At 35.0% G+C, this 27108-nt stretch overlaps 1 protein-coding gene across 13 annotated transcripts; it reads right to left on the reverse strand.

Moving 5' to 3' along the window:
- Positions 1 to 541: 541 nt before the first annotated feature.
- Positions 542 to 26826, reverse strand: Msn (serine/threonine-protein kinase msn). 13 transcript variants are annotated; one of them, XM_076784151.1, is made up of 21 exons: positions 26144 to 26826; positions 25119 to 25184; positions 22100 to 22156; positions 21983 to 22027; positions 21613 to 21898; positions 21310 to 21521; positions 20980 to 21208; positions 20556 to 20816; positions 20244 to 20422; positions 19719 to 19739; positions 18782 to 18967; positions 18389 to 18492; positions 17683 to 17774; positions 17308 to 17381; positions 15601 to 16386; positions 9045 to 9194; positions 5479 to 5692; positions 5148 to 5368; positions 4755 to 5072; positions 4065 to 4364; positions 542 to 3986 (listed from the first exon to the last, which is right to left on the reverse strand). In XM_076784151.1, exons 1-21 carry the CDS (start codon positions 26207 to 26209, stop codon positions 3903 to 3905), a joined length of 3951 nt encoding a protein of 1316 aa, XP_076640266.1. In that variant the 5' UTR covers positions 26210 to 26826; the 3' UTR covers positions 542 to 3902. The 13 variants fall into 13 exon arrangements, with proteins under 13 accessions (XP_076640266.1, XP_076640271.1, XP_076640272.1 ...); XM_076784156.1 differs by having other exon boundaries at positions 5479 to 5647; positions 20244 to 20425; XM_076784157.1 differs by having other exon boundaries at positions 18782 to 18919; positions 20244 to 20425; positions 26144 to 26824.
- Positions 26827 to 27108: the final 282 nt, after the last annotated feature.

Raw genomic sequence — 27108 nt, forward strand, 5'->3', positions numbered from 1 at the left:
GATACGAAAATCCTACAAATATGATTATTTCCTATTATGTCTCATAAAATTGAGCGAGGCACAAACATGAAAAGATGAATTTACTTTTCTCTGAGAAAATAATATTGTTCCACCACGGATGGTTATTTCCGGCAGAGACCCGAGAGTTTCGTAAACGGCAAAGTAGACAGAGAGGTCGGAAATTGGTAAACGATTAAACCCAGCTGCATTTGCGTAATGCACACAAAGCATTCAGAGATTTTATCGTTCAGGAAATATGTATACGGACCGTAGATAAATATCTGAGAGTCCGTAAACTTGCACATAGAAATTTTAAATATTCGTTGTATACACATTCAACTAGAATAAATATCGTACAGAGAAATTGCAAGCTTTCTTGGCTAAACTGTTGATATAGAAGAGAAACGTAGAAGTTGAGGTATTTGAAAACTTTCAGATGTTGATAGTTGTACTTTGCTAAGGCGGTGTTGAAATCCAAAATTCTGTAGCAATGTCCTTTTTAAGAAACACATTTTTTCAAACACCTGAAAACACAGAACTCTTAACAATTATTTTTTTATTTCGATGACAAACAGTATATGTATCCACGTATCTATATATAAGTTGCGATAGGACGACGAAGAAATGACTGCCGCATCAATTACAAATTGTCTGTATATTTGACTTTACTAATAATAATGATAGTAGTAATCTTAATCATTATAATCATAATACACCGCATGATGATGGTCATAATGACATACGGATAGATATAATAATCGCAATCATAAACTACAGCAATAATAATTATTATAATATTAAGAAATCATCACTACCATCTTTGGGAAATAATGTGCAAGACGATCAAGTAAAGATAATGGATGGAACATAGAAGTACGCAAAGGAACCGAAAGAGACGAAGGAATAAGAAAAATTCTTGCACAAAAATTAATTCGTGAATCTGTTTAAGATAGTAATTAGTATTACTGTTATAATATTAGAGTTCGTGTCATTCGTAAATAATCGTCCATACTTGTAGTTCATTCGCCGAATATTCTCCCTCTCTTTTATTCACACACGCGCGCGCACTCGAAGCTCGCTTCTTGATCTACGTTCTTTTTTTTCTATTTCAGCAGAATAGAAATCTTTTTCTCATTCAAAAAACAGTCTTTCATTGCACTTGTGGGACGTCCTCCTCTTTGCACCTACTTGAACCGAATCTATTTTTCTACGTCTTACCGTTCAAAATATTGCAAATTATTATAGCATCTGTAAATTAACCATTCTATTTTAATATATTCGTAAAAAGCTTTGAAACGCATGCTTGAAAACAAATGAGCATGTCGTATTATCCGTTTATCACATATCACGTCATATATTTATATACAAATAAATAAATGAGTGCACATCACGTATTTATTTAAAAAATTCGAAAATCACTTTCGTTAATGTATTATTGCTACAAATTTCTTACTCCTTATTTCCAACGATATACGGACAAACATGTATTCGATAAGTTTTTTTGGTATAAAAAAAAAATGTGACTTGCAATTCGTATTCAAAAATTATTCAACAATTTTCTACAACTAATTGTTCATGATTGTACAACATTTTAAATTGCAAATATGAACTATTTTTGTCTAATATACATGGTACAATACGCAATTCATATATATTTAAAATTTACATGAATCGTAAAAACACAATTATAGGGAGCATATGGCCTTAAAAAAATGCAATTTAAATTGGATTATTAATACAATGTAAAATATCTTGAGAAATCTCTTCAGACTATATGTTGAACAGTTCAAACTAAAATTATATTTAGCAGAAAGTTCTGTGAAAATCTTACGACCATTCATAGTAGTATGTGTTGCTAAATAGTAAATAAAGTCAGAACGTTAACAACTTCTTCAAATACACTAGAATTTGTTCCTATGCTCTGTTTTAGTTATAAATCTCGCGAGTCAAATCTAGTCAGTCATAAGATAGTCTAACACAATCGGCAAGACTATTCTATTACGAGTTAAGTTTTAATGCATTGATATGCGAAATTAGAAATTTTTTTGATTCGCATACATCATTAAATGAATAAGAAGTAGGAAGAGGAAGACCATCCTTTTCCTGTGCGCATTGCCTTATCAAGTTATAAATTCTTTATAAAAGCTGAAGGCGTTTTTGCGTTCGCCTACATTAATCGTCAAGAATAAACGACGCCATGACTATACCAGTACGAACATCTTTCGCAAAGAAGAAAGTGTAAAATAAACGTACGATATATACTTGTAAATACCTTAAAAATGAAAATGTTTTTTTTTTTTTTTGCATCTTATCATTATACGTGTCAAAAAATCTTAATATAAATCTATTAATTGTAATAATGCAATTTATCCGACGCCATGCATTATATCGCCATATCATCATCGTCATCTCGAATTGCAGGAATCAACGTATAAGTCCTTTGACTACTATGAACTATACAATTAATAACATCAGCAATTATTTCCCTCATCTTCAATTTTAGTTCACCGCTATTTTCTTTCAATACCTTGTCATCAAAGAAAGAAAAGAAATAAACGAACATTCTTCATTCAGAAGACTCTTCTAACGAAATCATCATGCGATAACATACGTAATTACAATTAACTGTATTCCATGGAAGCAATCACTTTCAAATAAATTGAAATTACGTCCAATGCCTTTATAAAAAAATACAAGATTCAATGGAAAATAATTTTAAAAAACATACACTGTACATTCTCCATTAATCTCGCTTTCACTCACGTGCGCGCGCTTTCTCTATAATATCTTTTTCAGTGCAAAACGCAAACATTCATTCATATCATATTTTGCTCGCGCATCTGTTCTTGGAGCAACCAAGACATTTAATGTAGTTACTGTTATGATAAAAAAGTTTAGTCACTTATTAAAAACTTATTTCGGAAGGTCTTCTTGTTTATACAAATCAAATCATCAATATTGCGCAAGTCTTTGCATCTACAATAACAATACGGTACAACGATATTGTCACGATTCGCTGGCAATTAGTCATCTACACGTACTTGGCCAAGAAATTATTGTTTCGCATTAAAAATTGGATTTAATACGACCAATTTATTATTACTTTTAAAATGTCATACTGTTGTAATGCTCTCTCTCGCGAAATTGACAAGCCTTCCAAGACTTAAGATCAAATATATAGTGTTGAAAATACTCGAGCAATGATAAAATGATAATAAATCTTATCAAAAAAGTATAACTGAATTTTGTGCATATACTTCGATCCTACTTACATTCTCTTTTATGAAAAGGGACATCGGTGTGAGGAAGGAACCATCTTTTAAAAAAATCTACGTGCGTTTTCACACGCTAAACTGTATTACGAATAATAAACGGTTAAAAAAGCACAGAAATTTCTTTACAAGAAGATTTACAAATATCAGTGTCCCTTGTGTACTCTGCAAAAATTGTTGAAAATTCTGTCGGGATTCCTCGCCATAGGTTACGTTTTCCTGAATTAATGTATAATTATTCGAGCAAAAATGTTGATACAGACCATGATGATCTTGCCGAAGAAAACGATGATGGTCGTGGTGGTGATGGTGATGGTACTGATGATGATGTCGATGACGATAACAATGTCATTGGCGGAGCCGGTGACGGTGACGATGACGATGATGGTGACGATGCCGATGATGATGATGGCGACAATGTTGACGACAATGGCGATGATGACGACGGCGACTATAATAAAATTGAGAATGATATTGACTCCGCTGCAAACATTTTCTGTTTTCCATGGCGTTGTTTAATCTTGGCAGTGAAGAACGAGTTATCAAAGATATATATCCTGATACACGCAATAGATTTTGTATCATTATACGCGAAGATAATGTTGGGGCCAGATTTGGCCACATTCGGGATCACCAGTTAGCCATGCCAGGTTTATTTAATGTCATGAAGTAAATCTGGCACGAACTTCCGCCTTTTGCTGACGAGAAAAATACCTAGAAATAATAATAAGACAATGCAAAAATGCATTTTAAATACATGAACCAAATTAAAATGTGTCAATCTGTACAAACCTTATCATTACGCTCGCAAAGGAACTTGAGCCGTTGAGCTTTCTTGTGCATGAATACACCATCGAGGTGACCACTTTCTACGCTCCTAATCTCAATCGCTTTATTGCCCCAGCCCATTATTTGTCCTGTACCAATATAGGCAACACTCGTGGGCATTTCACCCCATTGAAGGACCATCGTCTTGGAAACTCTACCATAAGTGTTCACATATACACCTTCGTTATCATAGCACAACAGTAGCTGCATACCATTACTGTTGGGTAATGCGACAATGCAATGTGGACAAATAGGACCCTGAGTCTATAATTGAAATAGTCATTTTTACTGTAAGCACATGGCGTCGATAACTATTTCAACCCTTTGCACTCCACTGGCACCGCTATGGCGACATGCACTGTACGTGTTATGACTCACGAATACTGCTACCGTAACAATGTGTGTAACATCGCGAGTTCGATCAGGGTCGTCAAAAGTCGAAGAAAAAATACAGGTGTCAAAAATACCCATTTCTGTTGACTTGTCACTTATTGCACAACTCGATCTATTATACAGATCAATTTAACATTCAAGTTTTATTTAAGGCAGATAAAAGAATATTTCATTTTTGAAAGCACCATCACAAAAACATCTCTGCGTCACAAAATTCTTGGAGTGCAAAGGGTTACGATCTTATCGTTGATACGCCCTTACATGTTTTGGTAGATAAATATCGTAAACCGTTGCAGAATCCAAATCAACAGCGTGAAAGCCATCAGCGCTGCCATAGATGACTTTCAATCGTGTACCTTCTTCTATGGTGAGATCCACGAGAAGTGGTCTGTGTGCGAGTTCACCGAACGATTTGAAAGCCATGAATTTATGATAAGGTTTCGGTGCCCATGCATAAATTTCTATGGAGTCCTTCAGCGCGATAACGAGAAACTTTATTCTCTCGTATTTGACTATTTTGAAATGTACCGCCCCTTGGAGATCGCCAACGTTAATCCAACCGTTACGTCGTTCCACTTGCTATGTAACGTACGGGTTCAACGCGTTAAACCTATTTTAACAAGTATCGTATCGTTCGAAAAGTGCAATACTTACGTCGCTGTGTCCGTCAGTTCGTAAAATCTTACTTTTCAGCCACGAAAGATAATACACTCGTACCCGGTTCTTCTTTCCGCTAATTGTGACCAAAATGTTTTGACCTTCGAGGACCTCCATTTGTTGAAATCGTCTTCTACTTATCAACTGATAAACTTTACCCTGACCACTTCTATCTAGCAGCATAAGGCCATTCTCGGTGCCAATTAATAGGTTTACTCCTGTAACAATTTAAATGAACAACATTTTTAGTTTTGCAAAGTATACGTAACAAAAATAAGGTAACACGTGCGTGTTGCTTAGGAATTGTACAGGTTTGTAATGTACCTACCCCACAGTGCAGCGCAAAGTATTTCGCTGTTGAAACGTTTTTTATATTTGCGTATTTCGGGCGTGTCAGATGCCAGGTCATGGCTGGTCGGTGTTACGTTAACGTTCACGTGAGATTCCCTCCTGGCTGGACCAGCTCCGAATCCAAATGTGAGAAAAGATCTCTGCTTCTGTTGAAGCGCAAACGGAGGTGGTGATTTAACCGCTTGCCGATACTGCAACAAAATTTATTTTAAGATTCGGCTCCGATAAAAACGGAGCGACATAAATTGTACCGTCGAGGAGATGTGTATGTTACTGTAACTAACAATACGAAACAACCAAAGTATTATAATTGATAGGTAGTAGTAGAACGGTTTAAGAAGAAATTAGAAGAAACAACGAAATGTACAGAGGAACATGCAATGGAAGAAGTACAAGATTCGTACAAAAATTAGAAAGTGTAAAAGAATTTTTGCGTCAAACGGTAAAGTGATATGCACATTACATACACCGCAAACAAATATTGCATAAACATAAAAACTTTCAAGTGACAAACGTAAATTCGCAAGCCGAGGCACAGTAATTTAACAAAGAGTCTAGATACATTTTACAAAGAACAAACGTAATATGCATGTATCAACGCTAATATGCTTCCGATTTTTTTTTTTGTTATTAAATCTAAGTAACGAATTAAACGATCATGAATTCGTCATGAAATTTATATTTTCTTGTTCCTACGTATTTGCCGAGTATAAGAAATCATGAAGTTAAAAAGAAGGAGATGCATGTGTGCGAATTTCTCTCTCACTCTCTCTTTCTCTCTTGTATCTGTCGCATGTGTGAGCTAATAAAAGCAGTATAATTGCGATCGTGCTGAGAACTTTTCGTTTATACCAAAGAAAGTACCTAGAAACCAAAAGGAGGGTAGAAAGATTTGCATACAGAAATATATGACATTCATCGTGCTGCACACGAGAATAAAACGAGAAGAAATCAAACGTTAAGAGAAAAAGAAAGGATATTATTGTGTTTTCTTTCGTCTGTACACGATAGGAACATTCTGGTAAGAAGGAAACAGAAGCGACACTGAATTATAAATGGATAAATGAATACTTACATTGCAATTAGTATTGGGATTGGAATGGTCAGTAGAAAGGGTCCTGCCCTTCGGATTAGAGCTCCCACGTGTCCCACAACACACAACAGAATCCTGAATTAGTCACGCTGACAACCGAATGTGACCGCTTGCGCGGATTCTCGCGTAATATAAAGAGACACGATACGTAACAATTTATTATTAAACAACCGTTTTCAGTGCATGGATTAAAATTATCCGAACACACGGAAAGATTCTTTCTATAGCGGGCGAATAAATTTGAATCGGTCCGATCGAACGATTTTAGTAGCTCGAATTAATTAAAAGTTTCGCATAATTCAATTGTCCAAATAATTGAACACGTTTAACCGAAATAATGGATTCCTAATTTCCTCGAGCTACCAGAAAAGATATTTACATTAATATAATCTGATACTTTGGAAACCTTAAATTAGTATAAAACTACATAGATGTCCTTTTAAGTAGCTTGACAAATTTGAATTGTTTTGATTCAAGTTCTTCAAGTATGTCAACTTTTCAAATTATTTTGGACATCTATAAAGAACAAAAATATTACTATTCTCATTTTTAACGTTCCTTGTTTATAGATTTTTATTTAGTTGTAAGGACCAAAATTGTAATTGGAAACATCATTAATAAATATCAAGCTTGCAGAAATTATGAATTTTCATAATTATTCACATAATTATGTTGTGGTAAAAAACATCAATGAAATTGAAAGATGAGACTATTCTCTATCTTAATTGACACACTAACCAAAGAAGACAATCAAAACGAAAGTATAATTACTTTCCATGTCTGTCAACAGAGATAATCCAACTATCTAATCTCGAAATAAAGAAAAACCATGTTTTTTCTAATGATGAAATGAGGATCACGTGAAGGGAATAAACCAACGAGTGAAAGAGGTACACTTTTGAGATATTACTAGACCACCACAATACAAAATCTATCTAGAATCTATCAAAAGAAAAACTAAAAGTCAGTAGAGAATTTATTTATTCTCTGAAGTGATGCTTCGACATCTATTATATTGGATATCAAAAAAATGAAGTGGTTCCGTGCGTTCTTTTAATAATCTTAATTTTTGTTGCAAATGATCAGTACCTTACCTAAAAAATAATATGTACAAAAAAGACATTGCCACTCTAATGATTTTAGTTTTATCGTTTTGTTGTCTTCGAACCTTTCTTCCTACTGTGAAGTACCATACTATGGAAATGTACAAAAATGTACATTCTATACACTACAGATTATGTTCCTTATCTTTGCAATACTGTCTACGTATTGACACGTACCATGTATAATAATTATTTTTTAAGAAGTTTCCTATTTATTCATAAATTATTTTCCTTAAAACTACTAGAACACTACGCGTCTACGTAATATATAGTTCAGATTTGCTGCACTAAAACGACAATTACAAGTACCGTGAACTGAGTACCATGTTCGCTTCAACAAGTTATCAGACGTAGAAAACTATAAGCAAAGCATTCACAAGGTACTGACACAAAGCAAAAGGCGTCCTATGTGTAAACCCTCAAACTTGACAACGTAAATCGTTAATGTTTGTTTCACGTTGCTATTATATTATATTTCTTATCGTCAGTGTTATCGAGAACGATTGCAAATATGTAATCCGTGTCCGTTCAAGTTCGTGGGTTAACACAGTAACATACACGTACATATCTACGCACGTATTTATTGGCTCCGTTCTTCGAACCGTTGCTTTTTACCATGCTTGTATTTCGTTTCCTAAATGCTTTTTCTATTCGTTATTTTTTGCGCTTATTCAATTCATACTCGACCAATGGAACAGGTCATTTGCACTGTACAAACAATAAAAAGTTTAATAACGAGTATTAAACCGATAAACGCAGCCAATAATTGAGAATAGATCATGACGTTTAGGAAATCCGTATCTCGATAAAAACACATATTTAAATATATTGAGTGCCACGAAGAAAGAAAAATTGGGCAGGGAAAGGGTGTACTGTTGGAAGAAGAAACGTGCGCTCGCACGCACTATTGAAGTTCTGTCATGGAAATATTGCAATACTGTTATTAACACGTTCGATGTCGTGAGAATCATGACAGTCTGTTACTAATTACATTATGCACTTACGCTGTCGTTATAACTGATATCTCGATAAGTATGTAACAAGTCCATCGCTGTTTTCTGGTCGTAGGCAATTTTACAAATATAGTTTGCTAGTCAGCGTGTTAAATTTAAACAGTGTCAATATGAAAACATTTAATTGCTCAACAGTGTATTCCATATTTACGTTTATAGTCCCCATTGGTAATCATGTTCATAAATTCCCAGACACGCCAATATATGTTCAACGATACCGACTATCAATGATTCACGTGGCACCAAACATGTTAAACATGATTAGATGTATGCGAATACGCGCATTGGCGTCTACGGTCGAAAACAAAGTGAACAATGTTGATGCATATCTAACCTCCTCGCTGGTTGACTTGTCCTGTCGTTGACTTGGGGACGAAGTGAGAAGATCCGGCAGAACAGAGCTTGGTCGTGACCCTGGCGATGAGTCTGACCTCTGGAAATCACCTCCGCCGCCGCCTCTTGGCCGATCGCCACCTTCTCGGTTCTGCAAAACAATCGTTCGACAATTAAAAGGATTGCCAGTGCGACAAACAGGTGCCAAACGTAAAAGGTAACAAGAACTGCTAAAGGATGAAGACCTGAACTTTTTCATACTGTAACCTGTGGCCAAGAAACGAAACGATGAAGTAGCACATACACTTCCCAAATACATATTTTGCACAAGCACGATTTCTCCTTTGATTGTTCTATTCTCGATTCACCTCATTGATAATAGTATAGATTCAGATATCATTTGTTCTTTCGATTATATCTAACAACAATTGGAAACATAGAGTTAATTATTTGTTAGTTACGTTTCAGTCATCGGGTTGCATAGTCCTCAGTTATACATAAACCTTGAATTAAACACATAGATTAATAAATATGAAACAAAAATATTACGATATAATACGAGAAGAGAAATTAACAATGTAAGTATTGACAGAGTTTACGTTTCGTTCAACGTGATGATCGAAACTGTAGTTGGTAAATAATTAGCCGTATGTTTCCTGTTGTTTCTTGATATATCAAAAGAAAATTTTAACATCGCGTAAGAATTATATACATGTTTTAAATAGCCAACTTCTTATTACTTACATAAATTCAGGCCTTGATACCATAGAACAGATTAAAATTAAGTAAATAATTCGTAAGAGGACAAATCGAAAACTCGTATAAAGGAACACAGGACGGAAATGGAGGGAATACGATGAAACGAAGGAGTACGAGGAACTGGACATTAGAATAGCTTTGGAGAACAAAAAAAAAAACGCAAGCAAGGTATGAACAAACGCAAAAAAGAAACCGAAGAATGGTGCAAAAAAGCAATTAAAAGAATAATTACCGAACAAAATTTAAATAACGCGATCAAGTTTAACACGCCTATACCTATATCGGTAATAAGCCTAAGAAAAATTTTGGACGTTTGTTTTTCGCATACGCATACGGTAAAGAAACAACTTATACTTAAATACACAATACAGTGCAAAACATAAATGAAATGAGTGCATGCAGAATGTGGATTAATTAACAAAAAGAAAAAAAAAAATCGCTTCAACTTTCGTTTCGTCAGTCTACTACGCAAAACATATAATGATACAAACATTCGAAAGTAACAACGGATGCAGATTATTATGTAACTTGAGATTCAAGTTCTATTTTACGTTTATAACATTAGGGAAACGTGCAACATTGTAAAATATAAAATATCTTACGCAAGTATCGCATTATTATACATCGATTTATATAAACGCACCAGTTTGCGACGGCTACATTCATAGTTCAACCTTTCGCATTACATTCTGTTTAAGAATTTCCTCGAACGATAAGTATTCAACTACTGTCCATGTATCATTTTGTTGTAAAAATGAACTTGAACGAAACGAAAGTACTGACTTTGACTCGGTTTGTTGCAATCAAGATAGCAAGGAACAGATAACTATTTTTTTTAAGTAATATTATTAACGTTATCAATAAGAATTATGTCTGCTTAGACTTAAAGGAGAGTTATTCGAAATTATTCACGATAGTCCGTTCCGACAAACGATATTAAAAATACATGTAATCTTCGATCGAAAGTGCTGAAAATGCCGTTGTGATCAAAACATTCGTCACCGCATACTTAAAAAAAAAATTAACTACGCACAATGTTTCAATAAATAAATAATACGGAACAAGCGCAACTGAAGGTACATGTCTATTATATATCTTAACACAAACAATTCTACTTTCAAGCATCAGTTTCTAACACAAGTATGAAAATGTTCAGCTTTTTTTTATCATACAGTAATTTTAAGAATAATAAAAAAAAAAAGACACAAATTGGCAATTCGTACCATGACCAAAGGTACACACGTATTAAAGCATGCCTGGCACATGCTGCGATATGGCAATACAAGTAATACGTCACACACATTGTGCACGCTATAAGCGTCATGCAAAACAATGAATTTCGGTCATAGTATACAACTCCGTACGCTCTCGCGAAAGGAGAGGATCCAACAGTAATCGTTGATTGCTGTGTGTACATATTATATATGTATATACATATACATATACATACACATACACGTGTATACATAAATATAAATATACATATAATATGTTATATATTTATATATAATCCCTTTTATCTCAATATAGCTCTTTTCGACGTTATCCTGGGTTCTACTGTCGCACTTCTTTTCCTTTCTATACTCTATTTCTCTGTGAGTATTTATTTTCGTAGACATGTTACTCACTTTGAACGTTCTTCATTCATGGCCGTGCAATTTTCAAGCAGATGATATTAAAATCTGTTAACACAGGACACACGCACACACTCCGTATCGATAATCAATCGTTTCCATTTTTATTTCCTTTTCTCTCTCATAAGATGTAAGAATTTCAGTCGATATAAAAAGTGCGCCTGAGAAAGTAGCTTCATGAAAGATCACGAGAGGATTATGAGATGATCCGCGTCAATGCGAAGTCGTTGTTTCTTCTCAAACACGAGACCAGAAAACTTTTGAACAAACATGCATTAGATAAGACTATCAGACTAATCACACACCTATCGTTTGTGTAAACATAGAAGTTATGGTGAACAGTCGTGTAGAGGTATTACAAAGCAACCATTAGTACGTCACAACAATATTGTTAAACACCAAAGAAAAAGCGTGTCGATCTTCTCAGAATTCGAATCCAAGACTTGTGCATACAACAACTTTTAACAGAAACTCAATATTTGCATTGGTGTAAATGTTATTTAATAAAAAAAAAATAAAAAAAAAAAAATTTCAAAGCAGTTGTACTACATTCATCTCTACGTGAATTAATTCATTCCAGACAAATTGACTTTGGACTCTTCTATAACAAGGAGTGACAAATCGTTAGTATACACACAATGTTTTGAAATGATGGAGCAATCCAAAACATACAAATTCCTATCAGAAGAAAAATTGAAAAGTCCTTTATCTATTTTTCAATCCTTCTTTTCCTATAATCTCGATAGAGGACATTTCAATATTTTTGCATGAGAAATTTCTATATCTCGAATCGTTCCATCATTTTAAAACAACCCTGCATGTACCATCCACCCACACACGCATCCGCACGCACGCACAGATACACGCGCACGGCAAGGAAGCTATCGAATAATGTAGAAATACAAGCACACGTAAAATTCAGCAAAAGTGTTAGTCTAAAAATGAATTCTCATGATCGTTTTCGCGCCGGTCACTTTAACATCACAAAGTTTCTTACGCAGAGACATTTTACGATCAAATCTGAAATCTGATTTTTCTACTACCGGTCTCCGGTTAACAGAACGAATGCATGCCACTTTGGTTGCTCTGTTTACGTTAAACGGTAAAGAAGTTTTACTGGAATTATATCACTGAACCTGCGTAGAGATCCGTGACGTGAACGTAACAGGTACGACATCTTATGAGACACACTTTCACAAATCTTTAACCGCTCATTTCTCGAATCCCGCGATGTTTTGTTGCGATGATCGCAGCAACACTAGCAGTTTCCCCTCATACGATGGTGTTACGTAGAAACAAGACGAATATCCTCAAAGAAATTCCATGCGGTTAATCCTCCTCTTAGGCTCGGAATTCGAAATGACGATAAATGTTGTCGTAGAAGTAATGTCTGACATTTTCTGCATAGAAAGTAATATGCATCACTCGAAAGGATGGAGAGGATTAGTGCCAGAAGAAACGGAATTGTAGCGATAGTATTAGAAAACGATAGCGATGTAACAAAAGGTTAGTGGTGTGGTGATGATTATGTAGTAGCAATCGCACGTTCGATCTATGCCTTCGGTTAACGGAAATTAGGATTCCTGGAAGTGAGGACACCTGATTCGCGTAAGTTGACGACCTTGAAGAGGGCATATACACCTAGAAGATTGAAAAAAAAACCGAAATTAATAAAAAGTTAGCAAAGATACTGTGCTCTATTTGACTATAATAAACATGACAATATCGATGACAATATCAAAATTTATAAACATCTAATAAACGAATGATTAATTTACTCTTACAATATGTACTTGTAAACAACCAAAATCTAGTTGTTTAACCACGAAAAAATTATAAACATTGACCTATACTTGGTTCTTATAAGTGTATATGACCCCTTAATTTACTATACCCGTACATTCTACCAAAACCTGCTTCAAACCAGCTGAAACAACATGTTCTTTGAACTTAACGTCGGTAGATTAATCCCTTCGTTCTTACACTTGAATATAAGAAATGTAATTTCTTTTTTTGATACATATCAATTTGTTTAAAACTATAACGAAGTTGTATAAAAAAGAAAGTAGCATTGTAAGTAACGTCGAGACGAATTCAACGATCAATATATAATTATTACTATTTTTCAAAATATCAAAATATTGATATTTCGTATTACGGTATTAAGTTTTAATCTGTTACTTAAATAAAGAAAGTGGTCTCCATTTTTTGCTGTAGGGAAAGATGTGTTCCTCTTCAAAGGAAACACACACTTTTTTTCTACATCAAGAAACAAAGATTATCAATTCAGACCACTATCGAATATTTTATAAATGAATTGTTCATCATTTAAAAATACGCAACTTTCGTATCTATGGGGGATACATGTACGTATAAAACATTCGGACAATGTTAGCTTTAATCAGAAGTCGTTATTAGAAGATTAGAATACAGTGTGCTATCTTTTTTCTGGGTTGTAACTTAAATGAGCCTCTCCTTTCCCAATTAGTATCGAAACTCAAAGATAATTCGTTAGTAATAGTAATTTAGTATTAGTGATAGTGGTAATAGTACTAGTAACAATAATAGTGGCAGCAGCTATTGAAGTAGAAGTAATAATGGCAATGATAATAGTAATGATAAAATAATACGTCGGTATACAAGTTTAAAAAAGAAATGTTAAACCTTTGCAGGTCACTTTTTAACACGATATTTATATCACGATGCCTACACAATATTTTTAAATCAAACATCTTATTGATCGAGCTATATTTATAAAACGGGACAAAAATATACTCTATTCCTCATCTTTTCATTCTTTCGAAAGATAGAAATTATATTTTCTCAATATTTTCTGTCTCGTGTTATGTATATTCATTTACATCAATAATCTATGCAGGGACTTGAAATCATAAATGCATTTCCCCATACACGCGACTACGTAATTCTCTGTGAGAAATTGTTGTGTGATTTATCATGTGTGTTCATATTACAACTGACTACACAAAAATGGACCTGCTAATGCAGGCACATTATCGTCGTCAGTAAAAAGTTAAATTGGATCCAGTGATGAATAAAATGCGAAAATATTAAAGGCAGTAAAGGGTTAAATATTAGCAAAAAGTAATAAATAAAGAATAAAGTAAATGTTATTTGAAATGATTTACTACGCGATAGCGTATCGTTCTCGTTTTCTAAGTTTCTGTTCACAATGTAGTGAAAAAATGTGCAAGAATAGTTTTGTTAATCGTGTACAAATTTTCCCATCCTTACTCTGAATAATAATAAATCATACTATTAGTAATAACGAGTCGTTGTTGATACTATACCAAAGTATAAATTAATGATATACCAACATTTCTCTATGAATCTTTATGCATCTCTGTTTCAAGGAACGATCTAGTAAAATAGAAGAGAAGATAATAGTAATACTGATAATAGAATAATACTGATAGCACTAATAGTCATGTATCGTTCCTACTCATATCTGTAAATGTTAAAGAAAATAATGAAGACAAGGTATAGGAAATTGGGAAATGCGCCTAAAATTCGAGCGTAGCTGACTAGCTTTCTATATTGATTTTTGTATGCTGTTAGATATCGGAATATGGATGTAAGAGATCAGTGGGAAAAATGTCTGTCAATATTCTTTTTTGGATGATTTATATTTGTAAATATGTTAAAAATTCACATAAATATGAATACTAAATTTATGTTCAATTGCCTATTCAAAGACTTCAAATGAGATTTTCTTTTTAGTACGTCCTTCAACTTGCATTTTATTTTTCTACTGTACTGTATATATTATGATATTTAAAACGATGTAAAAATATGAAATGATATAAAGAATTATTCAGCCTGGGTTTCACAGAAATCTACATCGAACCATACGGTAAATTCATCTGCAACACGTGAACTATATATTTTATCGCACAAATATTTTGTGCTCAAATTCATCGAGTCACAAATCTGAGCTTATTTGTGAAGAAACGACGCGCGGTTTACTAAAATAGATACATTGAAAAAGTATATCAATATATCGACAGACATCTGGGGATACACGGATGTCGTGGAATTTGAAGTCCATGAAGGTACAGACCGAAGGTATAGACAAAAGGTAACGTGGTAGGTATTTCTCAGGCAAGCACACAGGCAGGACTGATAAGGGGAAGGGGGGGGACTGACCTGAGTGACAATGGGGCTGTACTCGCTAGCCGTTGTACTGGCCGTAGATTTTATAGTTCCTGCTTCGTCAACTGCGGCAGAAACCGCATCTGATGGTCTACAACTGCGTCTCCTCGTTGTGTCATCTTTATCGCGTCCAAAGTCGAACCTTCTGGTCCCGTGTCTCCTAACGATCTCGCTCTCTGTCTTTTCTCTTCTAGGCCTCTGAAGACCATCACAGTCGAAAGAGAAGTCTGTAAGAACCGGTTCACCGGTACTGACAGCATTGCCCTTTTTACCAGCGATACCGGCAACGCTTATCTCACTTCCGCGCCGATTACCACTTGCAAATATACTCGACCTTGAAGAATCCGACTTCTGTAAATATGCAGAGTGTCTCGCGGAAGGAAAAAAATCTGAATTCTCACGGCGAAAAGCACGTGCAAAAGCGCTGGACGTATTGCCAAGCTTCGAATCGCTTTCTTGTCGTCTGTGCGCCGGCTTTAACTGCTGTTGTTGTTTCTGATGATGCTGCGGTTCTTGCTGATGGTTTTCGTACTTCCTACGCGACAACTGTTGCTGTCTCTTCAAAGTTCTCTCGGTAGACGACGAAGAAAGATCCTCGCTACCAGACTTATTCATATCAGCCGTCTCTTGCGGATGTTCTTGTTTCATCTTATCCAACCTTTCGTTAAAACCCTGGAAGAAGCGGGTGAAATCCCACTCCTTCAGGAGAAGCTGCTCGTCTGCCTCGGAGCGCCGGTTGCTGCTAGCCGCTGCGCGATCGTCTGACATCTGACTAAGTTTCTAAAGAGCGCGCACGAGAATAATAATATGGTAACAAAAAAAAAAAAAAAAATAACACAAAAGCGAGAAAAAGAAATGCGTGCGGCGATACATAACGTGAGGTAGCTGTGATGACAGTGCAATGCAATAATTAAGTTAATGTAATTGCATTTGCGACGGTGGCGATGCTATAACCAAATGAACAATAAAATTGCGTAATAACTTTGATATTATACAGTTATTATCTCTGGTATTGTTTCTTTCTTAAGCAAAAACCTATTCGTTTACAGATTAGAATCGAACAGTCAATTATAGCGAAACAATACTTTTGTACGTTCACGAATATATGTTTCCCGTTCTTCACAACAAACTTTTGTTCTTCGTTTATTGTTTTAACATTTCATAAAGATTTCACCACCGTAGCAACAGTACCTATGGTGACACATACTCGTCAGTTGTATACAACTGTGTGGAAATGTATCGTGTAACAGCAAATGTACAGACAACGCACCATGGTGCCTCGTAATTGCACAAGATTCAATTACAACAAGAATTTGTAATGAATACACATAGGTGAACAAATATTACTGACTTATCTCTGGTTACCAATAAGCATACAATATAGATACATAAAATGAACAAATATATAATGCAATCGCTTGTATTTCCTTCCCTTCTTTCGTCCGTAATTAAATCGAATCTTAATATTAAGAAGACTTATGAAACGGAAAAAGTAAAGAAAAATACAACGACTGCTCTATCGAAACATAATTAAATAACATAAGAGAGGAGGTTACATTCAGTCAGTACATGGAGATATCGATTCATGTCGTTATTAAGAAATGTAAATAAATCTCACATAACATTCAAAAACGATAGTATCAGAATGAGACTAAAACAGTGGACCTCTGCTTGCATTATATACACGAATAGAGTACTTACCCGTTTCATGACTAGTGTACGATCTGATTCTTCCTCATCAGGCGTTGGCGGAAGTGGTCGATTTGGTGCACCGCCTAAAGAGAACATTTGCAATTTAACATCTCGAATAAACTCATTGATAAGTTATAGCAGAAAGAATAATCTGAAACGTGTGATTGTGATTGATGCACGTCAATTTAAATACACGATTTGTTCCAAAAGTAACCGAACTTTAAATTAATTAAAATCGTTTAATTACCGAAAATTAAAGAGCAATATAAAGTTGCGAAAAACTAAAGAAGAAAAAGATAAAGTACGTAAATGGTCACTTCATTTTCATATTGAGCATTATGTATTTGTATCCAGAAGAGAAAGAATTCCTGTTTCATGTCCTACCTTTAAACTTACCTTGGTGGTGTGAGTTCTGAACATTATGCGAAGACATCGACGATGGATCTGTAGATGGTCTGAAAGGAGAAAATTCGGGTCTGCAGCAACGGATATAGAAATGTGGAGACACGTGATGGCGTACGAAGAATACGGAATGCGTTGCGTACGTTGTGTGGCGATGCGACGAAGACGTCAATGCGAAGCGATATGTTGAAGCGTAATGAAAGATGAAACGAAATGACATTAGTATGATTAATTTAAGAACCACATGTAGAAAATATGTTTATAATGATAACTATGGAATACTCTTCCTTCGAGTATCGTATTAAATGTTTATTTTTAATTGAATATTAAATTAGTAATTTCTAGGTCTCTGGGTGTTAATAAAACTTTTCCCAAAATTAGAACAGTAACCAAACAAAAGACATAATTCTTTTTTAGTACATTAGAGTTAATTAAAAGATTAATTAAATGTGCATGATCTCGCAAAGGGCACAGCAGAAATATTTGCAATTCTAGATGGTTCTCTTCAAAGTACAGTAACACTTATTTGTAATATTCTGTAGTGTATTTAATTAACAAATAATTACCATACGTATTCAGTGGAAATTCGTAACGAACATTTAATATTATTTTCCCAGAGACCAACATTAAAGAAGTTTATAATTCAATTAATTACAGTAAATGTTTGATAACTCAAATATCTACTCACAAAGGTTTCGGTGGGTCGCTTGCAAGTAGAGTACCATCGTTCCTCACATTGTTTCCTCCTGCATCTTCGAGATCGTCATCGCTATCACTTTCAACAGACAAAGCCTGTAAGAGGAGCAAATGTATTTATTTTGATTTCAATAACACACTGTAAAATGAAACGCATTAACAATTACATACACTCTGATTTAACTTCAAAATACTGCACATGTTTTACGCGATGAAAAGATAAATACATAGTAAACAGCGGATTAAACAATTGAGTAAAAGAAAGGGTAATTTACTTTAGGAGAAACCTCTACGATATTTCGAAATTATCGAAATCGACGAGATGTTCTCTAAAATAAATATTTACCAAAGGAAAAAAAGTCCAACATGTAATTGTAACACTTACTTGATCAAGAATACTAGAAGACTGCGGCATCTGTTTGTTGTTTTGATCGTTACTGCTTGCCGGCTGAACAGAATTCGATGTTGATGATGCTGCAGGGCCCTTATGCTGTCTGTTTGGCCTTGGCGGGGCCTCTGGGCCCTGTGACACACCAAGCTCGTTGAGTTGAGCGGCCAGCATGTCCAAGTCCTACCACCCACACGCACACACGCACAACCCCGTTAGTCACTGTTTCGAGACACCTCCAAAAATGTTCTAAAAGCCACCACCGAACAACAGCCAGGCAAGGCAAAACGAGAAAAATAGTGGCAGAAAAAACAGAATCTGTCACTTAAGCGACGTTATTGACACTCAAATGTTGATCAGTATTGTAGAAATGATCATGAATAACATATTCGATGTGGTAGACATTAATTAATATTAATTTGTATAAAACGCTTAAACGTACGTTTATACAATATCGAAGTGATGAAAGTATATCATAGTCTCCATTAGATCAAGTTTGATATACATTAAAATTTGATAAAACTATAAAGAGTACATTTCTCAAAACATGGAGAAACATGTTGTGTTTACACATCTAAACACTGTATAATTGTACCAAAGTGAGAACATACATTCAGGTGATTTTAGTGAAGCATACCAAAATGTAATATTGTGCTCAAGCGATAACACTGAGAAAATGGTGATGGATGAACTTGTTAGACAGAAAATTTAAAAATCGATTAGTATTCTGCGTGAAATTAAAACAAGCGAATTGCATGTGGTAAAATGAAAAGATTGCACTATGGCTTATGTAGAGTGATTGTTTCGTAAATTACCTGTACACATAATTTGCAATGTTACGTGTAAAAAGAGAAGTGAGTGTGATTGATCGTATGTTTAAATTTAAAGTTAAGAATGTAACATGTAGAGAAAAAATTAAGTGTTGTGTTCTTACCTCCGGCCTCCTTGGCGGCAGCTACGGTACGTGTGAACATGGAAAAAAAAATAAAAACCGAATAATTTCAAATTCGAGTGCTAGGCGCGCGCGCGTGCATTGTTTTTTTTCGTGGGTGTAGGTGTGTGTACGTGTGTTTGAGCGATTGTTTTTGAGCGCACTAAGAAACAATTGTGCGTCTGTACTTGCGCGTCTATAAACGTGCACGTCGTAATGGCAAAAATAGAACGAAATTTCGCGTGCAATTTCAAGTATAAGAATACAGCAAAAAAGGAGACACAAGAGTTTATACATAACAAAATGTATTACACAGAAGTGAGTTGGATCAGTGAGAGATAGCAAGATGGCAAAGTAAAACAAAACTAGCATTTGCCTTTCTACAATTGTCATAATCCAATGTAGTTTTCTGACTACATATATTAGTTTTTTATTGGTATAAGGTAAAATGCCGAAAAGAAGTTACAATATGAAAGACAGAAACAGATATAGAGTTTCTTCAAGTAAACATGAGTGAAAGAGGCCTACCATTGGTTTAAACACGTGACTGTTTCTTTGAGAGGCAGACTGTCCACCAGAGCTTCCACTACCGCTAATAGCAACGGGTGGTTGATGATTGGAAGGCGGCGTAGAAACTTTATGCGGTTGTCGTGGATCGTCTCTAGGTGTCGGTGGTAATGGCCGAGACGGTGGTTGTGGATCTGGAACTACTATAAAACACGAAAAAGCAATTGTAAGAAATTCACGATAAATAGTAAACTGTTTCGTTGCAATAATTTTAAGAACAGTTTCATTTAGAACGAAAGAGCAAATGAATACTAGATACACTATTAAACGCACCGATTAGTCTGTGAGGAATGGCAGGTCGTGCAGGTGGCCCTGGTTCTGGTATATCTCTTTGAGATCTGCCACTCGGTTTTTCTTTAGCAGCAGGTGGTTGAGGAACTACTTCTTGTGTTAGAGTCCTACCCTCCTGAATTTGCTGGAAATTTCTACGCAATGTATCGCCACCAGGAGCTTGAACGATAGACGACGGTTCGCCAGCCAATGCTGGCTCATCTTCTTCATTCTCGCTTCCGCTATATCGATAATCGTCTCTTTCTATGACAAAGAGAAAAGAATGTACTGATAACTCGTTTAAAAATTATTCATTAGATCTCTCGCTTCCGCTATATCAATAATCATCTCTTTCTATGACAAAGAGAAAAGAATGTAATGACAACACGTTAAAATTATTCATTAGATCTCTCGTAATTTTTCGTACCTTTTTCTTGTTTACGTTTTTTACAGCGATCAATATGATCTTTGAGTTGTATCCTGACTTGTCGTTCGGTTGGTTGGTCCCGGATAAAAGGATGTTTAAGAAGCTGTTCCGTATACGGTCGTTGATGATAATCTTTTACTAGCACTGTTTCGATAAAACCATGGAATTTCTTTGCCCATTTTTTCGACTTCAGTCTTGGTGGCGGGTTACGTGGGATCAGAAATAAAGCCTTTTATGCGAATAAAAACGAAAATCAAGCATTTTTATCTTCATATACAATAGCAATAACATACCGTGAAAAAAGAATTTGCAAAAATTTTAAATAGTTACCCGCATTGGATGAAGGTCACAAAGCGGAGGTTGTGATTCAGCCATTTCTAAAGCAGTGATTCCGAGTGACCAAAGATCACTTCTATTGTCATATGTGGCATCTGGATTTTCATCACAGGCTATGACTTCTGGAGCCATCCAATACGGTGTTCCAATAAATGTATTTCTTCTACCTATTGTCCTGTCTAACTGTGCACTAACGCCAAAATCAACTGTAATACAAAAGACCGATTTAATAATTCGTGATTTACTAATAGAAGTATCCACATCAGAGGCATTAAAACATGAGCAAAAATATTGCACCTAGTTTAACTTCAGCATTATCGGTTAACAGGACATTCTGCCCTTTGATATCCCTGTGAATAACTTTATTGCTATGAAGATAACTAAGTCCCCTCAATATTTCTCGTGATATATAAGCAATCCATTCCTCTTTTAAACTCTGGCCCTTTGTTGACTTGACAAGATCCGTAACGGAGCCAGCTCCGCAATACTCCATAACCAACCATAACTGATCATCTTTTTTCCCAGGTGATGACTTCTTCACGAAGGCACCATAATACGTTGCTATATTTCTGTGGTTCGAATACTGCAACAGGAACGACGAACCATATCATTTTATTTTCAACGCGACGTCTTTATACTCGAAAACGATTTAAGTACTAATACACACCCGTTTTAATACATTTATTTCTAATTTGATTTCTTCCTCTTCATCCTGAAATACACAAAATTACAGTATAAACAAGTAATAATCGGTACCCGCAATTCCAAATTATAATTAACTCACTTCTGTAACATCCATAACTTTAATGGCTGCCAACTGACCGGTCTTGGTATGTCGACCCTACAAAATAGAAAATTATGTCGTTATCATAAATAACGGCAGTGCGCTACAACGTGATATTCAATGATTTAATCACACGGAAATGAAGTTTATTTATTTCGATTTTTCGTATAATCGGGGACTTAAATACCGATTGCACCGGCATAAGTTAATCGATATCTCGGTAAGTCTTGAATTTTAGACTCACATTGCTCGATACTTTATTACTTACTTTTACATACTCTTTCCAACAGTAGAGTCAAATTTTACACGTTATGAGTAAAAAATTTAAAGTGACCTTCGCAACTCAATAAAAAAAAGGGAATATACGTGGCACGTTATCTTCCTTCAAGATTACGGGATCTCCGATAGCAAGTTATTTCCCGCTGGATGTTCTCCATTTGCGGTATGCGTTCAATTGGTTGATGTATTCTTTGTGTCATCTTGCCCAGAAATGCTGTTTCACCCTTTGTATGCGTTGCCACATTGACAATCTATTAACGGCTATTTGCAGCAAATCTTTATCAGGCATGCTCATTAATGAATCACCTATTATGAGATGTGCAGGAGTCGAGGCGTTTGTGTCATTAGGATCGGATGAAATAGGAGTTACTGGCCGGGAGTTTAATATCGCCTTGATCTTAATTATATACGTACTTAACTGCTCGTACGTGAATGATTAACAACAGACCGAATCAAACGATGTTTGAATGATTTTACAAGAGCCTTCCATAAACCATAATTTCGCTGGATTTATACAGATTTGATCGGCGCTACGCGTGATTTTCATGCAACTAATCGAACTATGATTAGGCCATCGGGGCTACGTGATCGAATATATACGCATGCGCCATGTTTTCTCACTGGCATCGTAAAATCCATCAGAATATCTGATCCACTTTATTAAACGAATGTTACAATTCCTCAATTTTTCCTTTTTAATATTTATCGCAGACGAATCTAATGAGTCGCTCAAAGAGCTTCGGATATGCGTTAATTACGCTTTCGCGTATGTGCATCGGCGTTTGAGATTTTTAATTTCTTCGACGATGGTTTCTCAACGATGTTAACGAAAAGGATTTATGCACGAGGATTAAGATAGAGAGCGTACTAAGATTAAGATTATCAAGCGTCGATATACTAGCGACTTTCATCGGATATGCTGCGATGATTAATAAAAAAATCTGGATTCCCACTTAGATGCCAGTCGAAGGAATCTGGATGTAGCAATTCCCCAAACTACTGCCTCGTGGTTCAGTTCCAATGGTATCGCGGTAATTCTGCGTCACAACTCAGGTGTTCACGCCGGAAATCGACAATGCAATATTGCCAGGAATTGTCACGGATCATATAAGCACTTGTAAACCGTCAGAATGAAATATCACTTAGACAAATAATTCGTTATCCCTTCGGTCGTCCCGAAGAGAGTCTATGTCCAATATTACGCGATGACATCGTTGAATTCCACGTGGATGAGGAGTTACTGTTCTCCAAATTGATTCAGAGGAGGTATGTGTTCAAAGTTGCGTTTCTTCTTCTGGCGGAATGTGTGGAACTCTTTGCTGATATCCGGCTCGGAGGACCGGATAAAATATTTTGTGCAGACCACGTTATGTTCCACCTTAGGCGAATTGATTGGGGTTGATATACGCATGAATAAGAAAAATAAAACTTTGTAATCTATGGTTTTAGATCTTGGTATTTCTTTCAAAGTTTTTTTTTTATATCTGGAAAGGTTTTGCTGTATCTGTGCTTGGTATCACGGTTGCCCAAAAGATATAAGTTCGCTATGGGCGTGACCAAGGTCGTGGAAGGAAGTATTAATGTTTGATTGATTTGCAAGATTATTTGGTGGGAAAGTTACATATTTATTTAAACGTGACACTGATTTTTGTTAAGTTAAAAGCAAAACTGAAGTTTAGTTTTTGATGGGCTATATGATCGCGGATCATTAAATCTCAAAAAATGATTTTCACATTGAAAGGTCAAGGTCAGTTTGACCTTTTCAAATGACACTACTACAACAGTATACCACATTATGACCTTGAAACGACTTTGAACTCAAAAATTTTGTAGCATTAATGATCCATTTTCTATGATAGAGAGCTACACTCCTTGTATTAGGATTTTCGTTGTTGCTATAAATAGACTGCCTTGATCTGTGTTTACTTTCATTGCTTCCCATGTTATGCATATATTTATCACATATGCTTTAATATCATCAGTAATTCATTATACCATCGATTCAATCAGTTTATTAACAGTATTACTAATTTCAGGATTAGACCATATATCTGTAAAAGCTATTTCATTTTTTTTCTGGTTGATATTCTCAATCTTTTATATACACAACTGTTTTTCAATGGTTGTCCATTTAAGGACAACTTTGTTAAGAATTTTTTCAAGGTGAATCACAGTCTCCTTTAATCTCAACTACAGATGAGACTAGATACTTCTTAATCCTTGTACTCAACTAATATGAGAATGTGTCTGTGTACATGAATGAAAGTACATATACATACATATATGTACAAATATTGTTTACACATTTCATACTAGACAATGTGCACATGTGTATTACTAGAAAACTCTGTATATGCACATGTAATAATCAAAGACAAAAATTGTAAAAATATGTAAGCATCAAAGAATTATTAGATTGTACCATAAATAACAGAAAGGGGTAAGAAAGCATGTGTAATTATAGCTCATTAGATACAAAAATGTTAAACATGTAATACTTCTATAGATAGCTTTTCTGGTGACTCCCATAAGTTCAATAAATACCAAAAATTAAAACTTTCAAAATCACAAACTAATTCAATGAATTCAATCATTTATTCAAAATTTATCAAAACACATTTCATTGTCAAAATAATTTCACTTTCCCCATCATTAAATTGTTAATTTCCCATTAAACATTACTAATAAAAGGAAGGAACAATACTCATAATCTTAGTGTTAATAAAATTTATGCACTTACTTTATAAACTTGACCGTATGTTCCATTACCAACTACTTCAATCAGCTCAAAGATACCTGCAGGTTCCTATAACATGAAAATACAAATTTATTTCTGAAATATAATGTATATACATGATATATTATAATGTACATATACCTAGCATATATATTATTATACATAGTATATTATAATGCACAGTTAGGCACACACACATATCTACACAAATGCAAACTTCTGAAACATTAATATTCATAGAAAAATATATATATAAAAGAAAGTGCATTTAAATCATGTCTTTGTTACTTTGTCATAAATTCATACATTTTGTAACACTCTTAATAAATTATATAAATATGGAAATCATTAATATTATACTGAAATAGACATTAATGAATAAAATGTTGTAATTAAAAGTGACAGAAGTTTTAATGCTTACATTTGTGATAGAAAATAATGTATCAAATACAATCATTTTTCTTAAATCTATAAAAAAATTTTGGTAAATACAATATACACATAGTCTTAAAAATGAACAATGAAACTTTAATAATTATGTACAATATGTTCTATATATGACATGACAACTTTTAAAACAAATTTATGAAAGTTACTGATAAATTTGTAATTCCCATGATTTCAATTATGCTCGTTCTTAATATAATTATACCTATTTAAGAATGGACATTTTAAACAAAAACTGTACACTATAATACCTATTTAGAATATTATACGTCAACGAGTTTAACGATGTATATATAAATCACTTCCGAAATGATTGTCAGTAAAATATAAAGCACATCCGCAACGTGTACAGGTTTTTCCATTTTATCAAACACAATATTAATGACAGAAAAATTCAAGGAGAACTTCTCCCTCCCGTTGTTCTACCGAGAAGAAATAGTCATCGTCTGTCTTACGAGGTTAATTACCGAACATTAGACTTATTTAAAGTGCACGAAGAACTGCCGTATTCAGAGGCATCGAGTATCAAATATAAAATCCCTATACGATAAGATGAATGAAAGTAATACATATTTACGTACCTTCAAAGCGTTTAGATCAATGTCGTCGAGCGAACAGTTGACGCTCGGTGCCAAATTATGCGCCATCTTGATACACCACTTGCGCTCCTCGCGTTATCTCTTGTATTAAAGCTCGCAGAATTCGCCGTCTATCCTTTTTTCTACGTCTCCCGTTGTTGTTCACGTTCTGACTCTCGGTACAAGCAGGACCAAAAATGCCAGAGGTGGTGAAAGAGAAATGTATCTTCCCACAATTACACTATCATGAAACACTATGATCACAAGTGATAATTCTTGTTTAAACGATCCAGCGATATTTTTATGGAAATTTAACCGAGAATAGTCCAGAGAGAGAAGAAACGCGCGTGGCAATAGCACATGGCGTACGGGAACTCTTAACGATCAACGATGAATCAATTCACCAATTAAATTGGAAAACCATGTAGACCTCCATCACGTTTTTTCTGGACTTTTCATAAAATATAGTCACGTCAGTTACGCATAATCACAAACAACTTATTGCCCGGTCACAGCGCCAAGCGCTGGATCGTATCGTCATAACGGAAGCGGCACAACCGAGCCGAGCCCAAACACAACGGCAACGGCCGTTCTACGTCCTGTCTTACTGCTTACTGCACGCCTCTTTTCTCCCCCCTTTGCACTCTCTCGTCTCGCTTTATCTTCTTCGTTCTTAAGCGTGCGCACACATATTTTTCTTTTCTCTCTTCTTTATGCAGAACAAATATTTTCACCGTCTTTGTTTTTCGTGCGCTGCGAGATTGCACACCGCTACTCCTTGACGTCACCGGCCGGGCTAGACCATGATGGCGGCGAGTTTCCCCTTCCTAATTTTCTTATAGTTAGGTATATAAAGTGAACCAAAAATCAACTTTGTCGTTACTACGTTAATTCTCTAACTATAAACAAACATGTTAATACATACTGTTGGCATTCTATGTGCAATTTAAAATCTTTTTAAACACAAT

Source organism: Colletes latitarsis, chromosome 2 (genome assembly GCF_051014445.1).
Source record: "Colletes latitarsis isolate SP2378_abdomen chromosome 2, iyColLati1, whole genome shotgun sequence".
NCBI classification, from domain to species: Eukaryota; Metazoa; Arthropoda; class Insecta; order Hymenoptera; family Colletidae; genus Colletes; species Colletes latitarsis.

Coding starts and splice junctions, on each gene's coding strand:
- Msn (XM_076784150.1), bottom strand. CDS start 26,209: ATGGCGCATAATTTGGCACCGAGCGTCAACTGTTCGCTCGACGACATT. Junction 21,209..21,309: donor GTGACCTTCATCCAATGCGG/GTAACTATTTAA, acceptor TTCGCATAAAAG/GCTTTATTTCTGATCCCACG. Junction 17,382..17,682: donor CCACCAAGGTAAGTTTAAAG/GTAGGACATGAA, acceptor TGTTCTCTTTAG/GCGGTGCACCAAATCGACCA.